This window comes from Gymnoscopelus microlampas (genome assembly GCF_963454915.1).
Source record: "Gymnoscopelus microlampas genome assembly, chromosome: 20".
Classification (NCBI taxonomy): Eukaryota; Metazoa; Chordata; class Actinopteri; order Myctophiformes; family Myctophidae; genus Gymnoscopelus; species Gymnoscopelus microlampas.
Genome location: NC_139957.1, coordinates 19,405,388 through 19,419,043, shown reverse-complemented (window position 1 = coordinate 19,419,043; position 13,656 = coordinate 19,405,388). Strand labels below are relative to the sequence as shown.

The 13,656-nt window shown below is 40.8% G+C and overlaps 1 protein-coding gene across 5 annotated transcripts in view; it reads left to right on the top strand.

Annotated features, from left to right (window-relative positions):
* The first annotated feature begins 183 nt into the window (after positions 1 to 183).
* The window catches only part of dtnbb (dystrobrevin, beta b), a 36,766-nt gene continuing 23,293 nt past the window's right edge, over positions 184 to 13,656 (top strand). For 3 of the 5 annotated variants that reach the window (XM_084045330.1, XM_084045327.1, XM_084045331.1), the window contains exons 1-10: positions 184 to 343; positions 2,790 to 2,836; positions 3,186 to 3,253; positions 3,704 to 3,784; positions 3,988 to 4,201; positions 6,812 to 6,897; positions 8,174 to 8,328; positions 9,693 to 9,798; positions 10,645 to 10,811; positions 11,706 to 11,830. In XM_084045330.1, coding sequence (XP_083901456.1) covers positions 3,187 to 3,253; positions 3,704 to 3,784; positions 3,988 to 4,201; positions 6,812 to 6,897; positions 8,174 to 8,328; positions 9,693 to 9,798; positions 10,645 to 10,811; positions 11,706 to 11,830 — 1,001 coding nt within the window. In that variant the 5' untranslated portion in view covers positions 184 to 343; positions 2,790 to 2,836; position 3,186. Of the gene's footprint in view, positions 344 to 573; positions 636 to 2,789; positions 2,837 to 3,185; positions 3,254 to 3,703; positions 3,785 to 3,987; positions 4,202 to 6,811; positions 6,898 to 8,173; positions 8,329 to 9,692; positions 9,799 to 10,644; positions 10,812 to 11,705; positions 11,831 to 13,656 lie in introns of those variants that run through there. The other 2 variants (XM_084045329.1, XM_084045328.1) reach the window with 2 other exon arrangements.

Sequence of the window (13,656 nt, the reverse complement as noted above, 5' to 3'; positions counted from 1 at the left end):
GGGCTTGTTTTCCTTGACCTGGTTGCTTATTTATCTCCCAAAATCTGGCAACACTGGTACATAGAGCCATGCGCGTGCGCGCATGGCAGTACCGTGCGCGTGTCTGCTTGCTGCTTTGCTTTGCTGTCCTCTGCCGTCGGGTCGTTGATGATGCTGCTGAGCAGAGCGGGGCGCTCGTACGTTTCTATGTCGCTACAACAACCGCAGCAGTTCTGCAAGGATCGAGTCGAATGAAACAGGAAAGGAACTTGAAATGCTGATGGTGGTGATGATGATGATGATGGATGGTGTGGATCGTTTCTTCTCATCGCCCGGACAGCAGTAACACAGCAATACATCAAAGGTGAGAGAGTGCAGTGATGAATCACGGAGGAAATATATCCTCCTTATTCGCCCTGGACCACTTATTATCCTCTTCATCTGATGCTGATGATGCTGCTCCGGTCTTAACGCAACCTGCGTGATTTTCCCCTGGTATTAAAGGCCAGTTGTCCAGTATATGCCACTTATTATTCGGCGACCAGCTTTTTGGAGAGAGATCGTTTGGGAGAAAGCAAGAATGTAGAAAGATCTGTATTTGTTATCCAGAAATGATGGGCATCATCACGACACACCATTCACATTGCGGAAATAAGGTAAATTGGGAGTTAAATCATCAATATGGCCGCGTTTTGTCGTGCCGTGGCTTCTAGAGTAAAAAAAATGCAAGTGCTATAGTGTTCCACACGGTCAGATTTGAGGTTTATTATGGACACAGGGGGAAGTAGGAGAATATTTGAGTCGTTCTGAGGTACTGCAGTAGCCGAGTGCTTAAAGGATGTTGTCATTACCTCAAAGCTGAAGGTGCGGTTACAGTAAAATGCACCTTTATTACGGGCCTGTGATGAATAATAAAGACTCCATCTGGAAAGGCAGCTGGGTTAATATTTGGTATGATTGTGCAAATGTGTTTATTTCAAATGTTTAATTTGTCTTTCAAAAATTAAAGAGGCGCACACAATGGGTGCAGTTATTCAAATTATATGGATTTAAGAATCCAAAGACTAAGGCCTTTATCTGACTGATCACTGATGAACACTAGTGAACCTGTTATATGCATAGAGCCTTTATTCTTTAAGTTATAGGATATTTGAAGCTTCATCCCACTGATAAATCAAAGTAATGCATATTACTTATTTTTGTTTTAATGTCCTACTCAGTTTTTCTGATGTCCCATACAGGCTCATGTAAGGCTCAAGGGCTGTCTTACTTACTTGTGACTTTTACTCACCAGTTAGTGTACACAATTACTTTTCATTGCATAAATCAGTCAACTAAGGTAGGCATATATTCAACCAACCGCCATATAGGTCCTCATGGGCTGTTCACAGTTTTGCTGTCAATGTCTTCCCACACAAGGTTGCCTACATGAGTTTGTTGTAGTTACTTCATAGCTGGATGTTTACAATGAACCATTGTGTGTTATTTTGCTGACGTGTCTATTAGGTCTCCCACTGCTCAGCTGATGTTTTCTACCCTTTCCCCCCTCATGATGATATTAAACTAAGATATAGGCCAGAATTGGGCTGACTTTTGTATAGACTGTAAAAAAAAAAAGAAAAGAAAAAAAGTACAGCTCCCATTTGTACACTCAGAGGGAAATTAACACTTAGGCTTGTACTGTGTGGCTTTGTGTGTGTGTGTGTGTGTGTGTGTGTGTGTGTGTGTGTGTGTGTGTGTGTGTGTGTGTGTGTGTGTGTGTGTGTGTGTGTGTGTGTGTGTGTGTGTGTGTGTGTGTGTCACACACACACACACACACACACACACACACACACACACACACACACACACACACACACACACACACACACACACACACACACACACACACACACACACAGTTAGTGTATATATTCCATTTGGTGGATGTATTCATCCAAAACGCCTACATGCATGTTTTGCATGGGTGGGTCCAGGGGGAAACGAGACCCTGGTCCTGGCAGTGTTTCTGCCAAGCTCTGGCTGTTGAACTGCAAAAGGTTGCACCCCTTTGGTGGGGTCAAGGAATCCCCTGGTGGTCCCATGAGCCCGAGTCCTCTTTTAGAGCCAAAAGAAGTCTGTGTTGCAACTTTATCACTAGACTGAGCGCTGTCTTAAAATCTCACTGAAGAGTGAAATGTTGAAAACGAAGAGGAAACTGTGGTCTCGCCACAAGAAAAAGAAAACAAGAATAATGTCACGTCTATCGGCTGATATCCTGGAGTTAGCTTAACCATAGCTACTTCACTCAGTTGGTGCAGCTGATCCACACACATCCTGTCTGTTTGTTCAGTAGTGCCCTCGTTGGTCCACGAGTGCATTCTGTGTAACAAACATGTGACTGAGACATGTTTGATGCTTTGGCGTTAAGTCCCTTTAGCCTCGGCTGTCAGTGCTACCCGGGTCTTATCCTTCACTGGCCAGCTCTAACATGCTCCTCCTTGTCCATCTTCGAGTGGTTCCTTTGTGGCCTGGTTAGTGCCATTAGCCCACAGGATGTGGTCTTTGCCAAGCGGGATGTCATAGAGAATTAGCATTTACACAGAGCATGGGCACTCGAGTGTTACTACTTACTACACACGGACACTACTGGTGGTGGGGGGGGGGGCAAATGTGCAAATTGAGACTTAATCAAGTCCTACAAGGGAAGGAAAATGGATGTTAATTGCTTAGTAAAAAGCTAAGTGCATTCTGTCAGAGAAGAATTGTTTACCTCTTGGAGTAAAGTAAGAAACCGTTACTAACCGTCTTGATATGACTTCTCTCTGTAGGGTCGGCGTTTAGACCTTCACTTTGCTTGAAATTCAGCCAGCGACAGGTAAAACTACCTTTCAATGGCCTGACAAAGTCTAACATAAAACTTCTTCTATAACAAACAACTTTTACTTACACTAGTATGTAATATGTGTGAACAGTAGTATATTTATTAAAGTATATAGCCACACTCACTGTATGAGTTACTTAAACCTTGTGTGGTACCTTCATTATATACACTATACATTTCTGAGTGTGAAACACAAGTAATGGCTAATTCACTTTATACTTTGCCGTACAGCAAAAATAACTGAAAATCTGTACATTTCGCTGAACGGTCAACACAGCTGTACAACAAAGTATTAATTAATTAGGTTTAAAAGGTGCGTGCTCTCCTGTTTGATGTTCCACAGAATGATCGAGGAGGGCAGCAAACGAGGCAAAGCCATGGTGGAGAAGAGACAGCTCTTCATGGAAATGAGTGAGTGGACTCTACCGAGAGAAATCTCCCCTTCACGGACAGCATGGGCTTATGCAACTCCATCACTGACTGGACATCACATGCACGCTATAGTCTCTTCCTCTGACACACACACACATGCAAGTCCGCGCGCGCGCACGCATACACCCACGCACGCACGCACGCACGCACGCACACACACACACACACACGCCAATACTAGCCAATAATACAATACCCTAGCCAATATGTCATGTTGAATGTCATTAAATGTGTTTGGGATAATCCTTTTTTGTGCTTTTTAGAGGTTTTATTTCCTCAAAGACGTTCCTTTTCAGTGAAATTAATTACTTCACTGTGAAGAATACAAAGTAACGAGTAAAAGATGTTTGTCTGATAGTGGAGATATGTATGTTTTTTCAGAACTGTGTAAACTAAACATCTGTTACTGTGTCTTGTTTATGTCAACAGGAGCTCAGAACTTTGATGTTATTAGATTGTCAACCTATAGGACTGCCTGCAAGCTGCGGTTCGTGCAGAAGAGATGCAACCGTAAGCACACCTTTGTTTGAACCATATAGAGAAACATACTTTCTCTCTTCCTGCCCTTTTCAGCAAATTATTTTTTAGCTCTTTATGTGACCATAATAAAATGAAGAATAGAAATGTCTTCAGGAATACGACTTGCTTATTATGCTGGCAATTGAGGAATGTAAGCTACACTTGTGCTCAAGTCTCTCTCTCTCTCTCTCTAGTTCATCTGGTGGACGTCTGGAATATGATCGAAGCCTTCCGTGACAACGGCCTCAACACGTTGGACCACAATGCTGAGATCAATGTGTCACGGTTGGAAACCATCCTGTCTTCCATCTACTATCAGCTCAACAAGCGGCTTCCCACCACCCACCAGATCAATGTGGAGCAGTCCATCGGCCTGCTGCTCAACTTCATGGTGGCCACCTATGACAGGTGTGTCCACTATGGTCAACGCAGAATAGGGCCGCAACTATCGATTATCTTCTAACAATTATTCTATTGATTACTTTTTCGATTAATCAAATCGAGAGGCACGTTTTTCTTTGTATATATATATAGTATATCCATATATTTTATATCAACCATTCAACGTTAAAACATTTGAACAGATCTTTTATAATCAATTAAATTGATTAGTCTGATTAACAACAACTGATTAACAACATCGTATGATTTTATACTCAATCGTATGATGGTGTTGCATAAAATTAATGAAAATTGCCAATCTACAAGTTCACAATATGTTGCTATGCGAAACATCGTGAGCTTGTAGTTAGCTTTGCTGTTTTTTAAAATAGAATGTTATTACAATACTTTTCTTTTTTTTTTAATCGATACATTCGATTAAATGTTGCACCCCTAAAGCAGAACAACACTACAGTCTATTTAGAATAACAATGTAGCCAATGTTATACTGAACATCACACTTTATGCGTACATAGATACAGTAGGTGCAGTATTTATGCTACGCATTCATTCACCACTGCACTATTATATTATTTAGCATGGCTACACTGCTGTAAATAGTCACACAGGTACAGAATCTCTGGATTCACAAAGTGCAATAAATGTACAGGAACTTGTCTGGTCGGCATTTGATCTCTCTGCATGGTAAGACTCGCCCCAAAACACACACGCCCCCATTTGTTTCGCAGACCGCTCGCCCCCAGCGGTTCTTGTATTCTTTATATTTGTTTTACTGTGGTTAAGGTTAGGAATAAGGTTAAGGTTAGGCATAGTTTTAATGAGGTTACGTTAGGGAATAAGGCTAGGTTTTGGCATAGTTTTACTGAGGTTAAGTTTAGGAATACCTGGTGGCGACCGTTCCGAGGTCGCCGGATTTGACCCGGGGCGAGTGTGTTTTGGGGCGAGCGTTCTTGTATTCTTCTGCATTGATGCAGAGAGATCAAATCTTATGTAATAGTACAGAACAGGCTGATACATGCGTGGTGCAGGGACAGTGGCATCTCATATACACAGTGTAAGAGTGTAGTGCATGACACTAGATGGAAAGTACTGTAGAGCAGTGGTTCTCAACCTGTGGCACATGATTTTGGAGGGGTCCCCAGATGACAGTAAAGTGACAATTTAAGGACTTTTAAGAACTTTTTAATACCAAAAAAAGGAGAAAAGAAAGCAAAGAAAAAGACAATTACTGCATTAAAAAAACAATCAACAGAGTAACTGGTCAAACATTGGCCAAATTGTCAAATAATATACGAAAGTGGCAAAAAAATTATAATTAGACAATTTGCGATGCGTTGTGAGCTTGTAGATCTGCGATTTTCACAATAGTTATCGGTGGAACCAAGTCAAACTAAATCTTATGCCTCAACTCCTACATTCCAAGTGCTTATCAGGGTGGGGGGTCCCAGTTCAAATATGATTATTTTGGGGGTTCACGGCCTGAAAAGGTTGAGAACCACTGCTGTAGAGGTTGAACTCTTCTCAGCAGTAGAGTCAAGCTGTGTTCAAAAACCTACCCCTTGTAACTTCAAACACACAGATTCCCTTTTGTTTTCATCTGGACATCTATCAAGACTGATCAGAAGATACAATTAATTACAAAGTACTTGTAGCCTACTATATTACCAGGGCTGTTTCTGTGGTACAGTAGGTTACTTGAGTACTTGATCTGAGGGGAATGAACTAAGCACTGTACTTCATCGGACGACTGAGAAAAGCTGAAAAAATTGCAGATCTACAAGCTCACGTTGAGATTTTTGTGATTTGTGTGCTATATTTATTGCGCCATTATACTGTTTACAAGTCTGCTTTCTTTTATCATGTTTTTTGCTCTTATAGCCTTTAGAAAAAACGTGGAAAGGTGGAAAATACTGCCAATGATGTCAGAAGTTGTTTTTGCTACAGTATCTGTCACTGAGGTCCAAACTGAATTAAAGAAAATAAGGTTCTGTTCCCTCTGCTCGCAACTCATTACAAACTGATTTAGACGTGAATGAGCTGGCTTCCCATCATTTTAAAGCATCTAGAGGCAGACTTGATAAAGATCTGCCTATTCCCGGCAGACTGTTCTTGAACTACTGCATCACTCGACTAGTACATTTAGACCATTTACTTGGCTGTTACAGTTTGTTATTTAAATGTTTTTACTTTATATACAGCATGTTATTTTAACTTGTTTTTCATCCAACTTCTGTATTTGCAAAGATATACATTTCTAAGCCAGAGCGCCAAATTAATCTCAGTGCGACTACCAGGTTAAACAGTAGAACATTTAAATATACTAACCATTAACCCCTTGAGCTAACTCTTGAAAGTGATTATGACTGAAAACGAATTAGATGCGATGTTAGATTAGATGTTCATTGCAAGTTCACAATCTTTTTTTTTTGTTGCTGTGCCTTCAAGTCTTATGTGGTGGGTTGGTTCAAAAGCATGACGTGTGCTAGCCTGGAATCCAGACTTCGCTAAGTGAGGGGCAAAAAACGCCAAACGTAGCAATCAGTCTGGATCCCAGGCTAGACGTGTGCACTTGTAATGAATTTGTATTTATTATTATGTATTCTCTATTTTTTACAGTGAAGGCCATGGGAAGCTTACAGTGTTCTCTATGAAATCCATGTTGGCAACTATGTGTGGAGGGAAAATTGTGGACAAATTACGCTGTAAGTTTTTTAACCACTTTACAGACCATGCTTCAGAGTCAACTGTATTTAACCTGAATATTGTTTTCCTGGGTTGCTGGTATTCTATCTACTTGTTTTTCACAGATCCCAACACAAGACCCCCTCAGGGGCTACTTGTCACTTGGTGTAGTGGCTCAAATAATGCACACAGGGGCGCTGTTGGGACACATAACATAACATTGCATGCCAGTACACATTAAAGATGTTTTAATAGATTGCACTTGCTCTTGTAGGGTAGGCAATTGGAGCGAATTGTTTTAACTTCTACAGCGATTTTTGCAATGTTATTTTCACAAAAGAATGGGGCCTGAAAAATAGCAGATTTAATTAGTAACATCTCAATCACATTAGACGAGCTTAGCACCCCCTGCCTTCTTCAACATTACAATCCTGTTCTTATGAATATAATCATCAGCAAAGAAGTCTCTTGCTCTGACACTGTGTAAATTCACATACTGTAGGAATAACCTGGAGAAAGGCAATGGAGCACATGGATCTTCTTCAAAACAAAACAAAAAAATGTAATTTGCAAACAGACCAATGATTCGACCCTACTACTTCTTCATGAGACTCTAATGAAAGGATTCGTCCTATGTGGGTTATTCCTCTAAGTGTAAAGTCACCCGGAGAATCTTTGCTAATCTTGTCTATTATTACTGTGATCACCGGAATTATTAACCACTTAAAACATAGCAACCCTATTTTGGGCATGTTATTTTATAGGTCTTCTTTTTTAAATAGCCAAAATAGTAGATCTACAAATGGTAAATGTATATAGCGCCTTTACCCAAGGCGCTTTACAATGATTGTGCATTACATTCACCCATATTCATACACTGATGGCAGAGGAAACCATGCAAGGCAACAACCTGCTCATCGAGAGCAATTCAGTTCAGCGTCTTGCTCAAGGACATTTCGACACTCACTCACTCACTGGTGTGATCACCCGTGATTAAATTGGGAACCTTCCGGTTCACCAAGCGGCCGCTCTACCTCCTGAGCCACTACCACCTCTTGAGCCACAAGCTCACATTAATTTAGAGAAACTCAAGCCTCAGCCACCTTCATAACCACTTAAGCCTTATTTTTGTACTTCATTGCACAACGCTGTGAGCTTGTAGATCAGCTATATTTGCCATGCGACACTGTTGTACAATGAAGTAGAATAAGATAAGGCTTGAATGGTTAAGAATCTGGCTGAGGCACGACTGTCTCTAAATTAATACAAAATCATGACAATCTTTCTTTCTCTCAGATGTTTTCTCACAGATCTCTGACTCGAGTGGAGTGATGGTCTTTGCCAAGTTTGACCAGTTCCTTCGTGAGGTGTTGAAGCTGCCCACTGCAGTGTTTGAGGGACCCTCGTTTGGCTACACCGAGCACTCAGTACGCACATGTTTCCCTCAGCAGGTAAGAGGCCAGGGGCGGATTAACCCTTCGTGGTGCCCGGTGCTTGGACCCGGTTCGGTGCGCGGAGCCCTGCTTCTAAATTTCGCAGATTTTCGCCGTTTTTTTTTCTTCTTCACGCCGTTTGGTGCCCCTCTCCTCCCATTTGAACAACCAGGGTTTGATTTGCTAGAAGGTATGGGGGAGAAATCCACACCTCTACTTTTGTTATTTGGCCCATTACTTAACCACCTTAAAAGGTGCTGTAAGTGGTATGTGTTAAATATAAAATAAAATAAGAGTTAAATAGTTCTATAGCAATCATTGCTATAGCGTGTTAGGACAGTTTTCTTAGTCCTGCTCATGGATTTCTGACCATTCCCACCCGTGCTCATAATTGTATAATTTCTGACCGCCCGCAACCAAAACGTAGTCATTTAGTCCTGCATAATCCCGTAATAACCATCTAGTTCTGCATAATCCTGTGACATTTCCATTGGGACCCAAAAACATTAGAAACAGAAACACAGAATGAGAGAGAGAGAGATACTTCAAGTTGGCCATTACAGCACAGAGGACAGCGACACAGTGGGCTCAGTTGGATTTACTGCTTGACAGTATGTTATTAAATAGATGCTTTATGCACATACCTGGGAACAATGTTTCGATATTATGTTCACTCTCCTCTGCATTTAGCCACAGGATAAAGGTGTTCATATCAAGCTAAAGTAAAGCTCGACATGTTCAGGTGCACTAATATCCAGTTTATTGCGGTATAGTTCGGGAAAAAACGCAGGTTTTTGTGACCGGCCATTCCCACCGACAGGTATTTAAAATCTGCCCACTCCAGCAAAAGTTGCGTAGACTACCGTAGGATCCCGCTCCCAATGCAGGGCTCTACAGCTCTTTAGTAAACAGAAATGACATTTTCAGGTGGGATACCTATTTCATCAAATCAGGAGAGAGAACTCCAACAGGATACAGGTTAACAAGTGAAATTGGAAGACAATGGAAAAATAAGCAGACAATATTGGAAACTATACACTATAAGATTTAAGCTGATAAAATATATTTGTGAGGTTCTCTCTCCTGATTGGGTAAAACTGGTATCACACCTGAAAATGTATGTATGCATTTCCAAAATAGCAAAGATATCAGATCTACAAGCTCACAACACGTCACGATGTGACTAAGTATATATATGGCTTAAGAGGTTAAGAAAATGTACCCGCTCAGTTATATTTTTTACATATCGAACCCTGATGACAGCTCATATCAAAATGAACTTTACAGCTATTTTTAATCAGGTCTTGCTACAGATCTTTATTTAACTTCTCTTGCTATTATTGGATGCTTTTCACTGAATGCATGTGTCTGTTCATATCTAGAAGAAGATCTTGCTGAACACGTTTTTGGATGTGTTGATGGCAGATCCTCCCCCGCAGTGTCTAGTGTGGCTACCTCTCATGCACCGACTCGCTAATGTTGAAAATGGTAAGTCTGGCTTTCGTAACATATGGGTCTAGCATTACCAAAACACTCTTTGTTGGAGGGATAATTACTTGAAAATTCTCAATAAATATTTTTACATTATACAGGGCCATAGTGGGAAAGTATTATCAGTTTAAACCATAGACTGTATAAAAATAATGGAAAAAGCGACGCCATTGGTTTCTTTAGACCGCTAATGAAGCCGATTGTTCAGGAATTTCAAATCCGCCATCTTTCAATATCGCGTCGTATCACGTCATATCCTGCAGAATGCAACCAGAGCAGTATTGGTTGGGTAGCTTGTCAATCAAGAGCGGGGGCGGGGAATGAATGCTATTGGTTGTGTAGCTTGTCAATCAAATCATCCCGCCCCTCCTAGAGCATAGCCTACTTTATCGTCAATTTTAAAATATATGGGACCATAATTTACCAAAACGCATATCATGATGATTGAAAGGAGACTTTAAACTAGCGACTGGAAGCATATAGTATTTTATTTTACTTAGTTTATTAAGGTAAGAAAATCAAGTCTAAAGTTTGTCAAAAACCCATCCACTTGCGTTGAGATAAATTCTTTCTGACACCAGCAGGGGTAAAACAGCGAAACTACAGGCCATTCATATAAACTGTCACTTGAACTCTCTTCCTTATTCGAGTCAATTTCAAAGCAGGAAGCTGGGCCCTTGGCATTTTGTCAAACAAAACCCTTACCCCTTGAAAAGTTTTTTTTTTTAAATTGTCTGCTGTCAATCATTTTTTTGATAACTACAAGTCCTTTCAAATGGCAATTTAAAGCGTTTTGCCTTCAGCCTGTTCATTTATTTCCCCTGTGGTTTCTTCACCACCCAGTCTTCCATCCAGTGGAGTGTTCATATTGCCGGAGTGAAAGCATGATGGGCTTTCGGTACCGCTGCCAACAGTGCCATGGTTACCAACTCTGCCAGAGCTGCTTCTGGCGTGGCCATGCCAATGGTCCCCATAGCAACCAGCACCAGATGAAAGAACATTCGTCTTGGGTAAGGCAGATCCTGGATTTCACTCAAATACTACAATGTGTTTTTTTGGTCCTCTATCCAAAAGATACATACTGTAAAGGGCCATTCACACTGAGCACTATAACTATAACGATAGCTATAACTATATCGTTGACGTTCACCATTGCATTTTTTTATAGTTGGTGTGAACTCTGCCATTCACTTGACTTAGAACAATTTTGAAAACTATATTTTCATAGTTATAGTTATAGGGCGCAGTGTGGTCATCGCTACTCTGTTTGTTGTGAATTCAGCCATCGGTACCGCGAAGCGCCCAGCCTGCTCGTCACATCGCTCATGCATTCAACGCGATTCAGAAGGGGATTTCATAGGGGGTTCACTCAGTTTAGCCAATAAAATTGTATTGATTGGATTCTCAGTGTTGCTTCGTTTCCCCAATACTCAATCATTGCGTTGTAATTGAAACAAGGGAAGATATGTGCGCTGCTTCCCAAATCCAATTCCCAACCCGTTGAGTGTTCTACAGATAAGAAGGATTGTTCAAGAGGCCTCAAGACCAGAAGGAAATATCTGAGCATAGAAAGTAGGAAAAGCATGTTGAAATCAGCTCAGTGGGTAGAGTGTGGCACTAAACATGAGGCTTGATTAAGACCAAGACGAACCATACTGACAATGTATGCATTTATTGTGCTGTGAAAAGCAACTACTAAAAGTACATATGAAATTGCATGTAATCAATGAGCCACTGTTGACATAGTATGGCATTAAGTGTGACATTTCTAGCTCTAGATATGCAAGCTACACCTAAATGAGGTTAAATCCAATCATAAGCCACTGTACTGCATTATAGATGAACAAGCTGATGGCAGCAGATATCAGATAACAGATATAACGTCTGCTCTGCCCTTCTCACAGAAGTCTCCGGCCAAAAAGCTGAGCCATGCAATCAGTAAATCTCTAGGCTGCGTCCCCATCGGAGAGTCACCTCATCCACTGTTCCCAGAGCAGGCTGAAAGACCACAGGAGCTAACCCACACAGTGTAAGTGCTGTTCTCAAGACGTTTGTCACGGTCTTTGTGCTATTAATGACAGAAGTCTAACCGATATGTTGATTAACAGCATGGCAAGGTCCAGTATACTGGTGATGTATGGTCTATTCTTGCCATGTTAACCCACCTCCATCTTTCCATCTTGCCTTCATAAAATCAAGTATTGGCTGACATCATTCAAAGATATCAAGCCCCTGATTATTTGATAATGTGAAAATGCTGATATGTTATCTGAGTTTGTGCGGAGCTGCAGTGAGCAGCACAGCCGTCCCCATTAGTCTGTTGGCAATGAAACTAGAGTGATGGTATAAATCTCTGCGCTCTGCCTTTGAAGGCTCCTGGAAGTCATTATAGAAAATGCATTATATTCCAATGCTGTCTTAAGCCTTCAGTTTCATTTACATTTCAGCTGAGAAATAGGAGGATTTCCATAATCAATTCCACCATCGAGATAGATCTGCAGTTGTCCACATTGCTAAGGTCGCTTCATATCTTTCTTATCACTGTGCTCTAGGTCTGCAGACATGGCCTCACCCACTGGCACATAACGGGTTAATGTTGAAATGATTTATGATATGGTCTTCATTGTATTCATAGCATCATTTGAAATGTCACAATGTACTTGTGACGTGAAGATTTGAATGTAAAGCCTGCATTTGTTAATGGCACGTTTCATTACATAATCATGCTCCATATTCAAGTCACGGCCATAAATCTAAGCTGTCGGCTATTTTTCTTTATGTGCCGCTCATGGCAAGTGTCAGTGAGTAATTGATAGTCGGTTGCATCAGGGAGGAGAAACTCGCTCTACCATGGAAAATAGACAGGACGTAAATACATCAGAGTGATTTCCTGTTTTACGGCATGATAAATATCCAACATCCTCGAGTGACTTCTCACAGAAGTTCCAGGAGCTCACTGACAGAAAGATTCTTTTCTGCATTGTAACCAAAGTTATGTATTTAAGATTAAGTTAACATTTACATAAATTTACAATTCATTACAACGCGGAAAATAAACTGTCAACCCAAATGTTTCCCGCCAGCAAGAGATCAGGCGATTGGATTAGCCCGTGCGGTACAGGCTGTGTAGCATGAAATTGCATTACGCAAGTAGATTGATATTGATTAAAAACAAAATTTGCAGCTAAAACTATTTGAAGATCACATCTCTCCGGTAACCACGGAAACCGGTAATCCATGCCCTTTTCTCAATGTTCATTGGTTTACACAAACTAGGGCCACGAGAATATCAAGTACTTTCCTGGAGAATCAGGGTGAATTCATCCGGGACTCTTCGTTTGTATAGGATTTTATGGTACAACAGCCCTTCACATTGATTCTATTTCTCAGAAAGACTTGCTTTGAAACAGGATTCTAATTTGAGGTTTTAAGGCTCTCGTGGGAAAGCAGAGCTATATCCACTGTTTGACTCAAAACTAGCAATGTATCTATAGATAATCCCTCGACCGTTTATTTTTGCTAAAAAGACAAACAGATAATAACTGGAAGCATTCACTGAACAACTTTATTTCTGGGGCGTTCTCGTAGATGACTGTTAATGCATCGACCACCTGGGTTGCATGTCTTTCCCCCATTTCTGCACTCAATTTCCTGTCTCCGGTGGTGGACAGTAACAAAGTAATTGTTTTTAGTATCGGTACTTTACTTGAGTATTTGTTTTATTGGATACTTATGACTTTAACTCCACTACATTTCAAAGACAAATATTGTACTTTTGACACAACTACATTTCTAGGAAGGGAAAAAGTACATTATGAATTAAGCCCTATTTACAATATAGTGAAAATAGCCAAT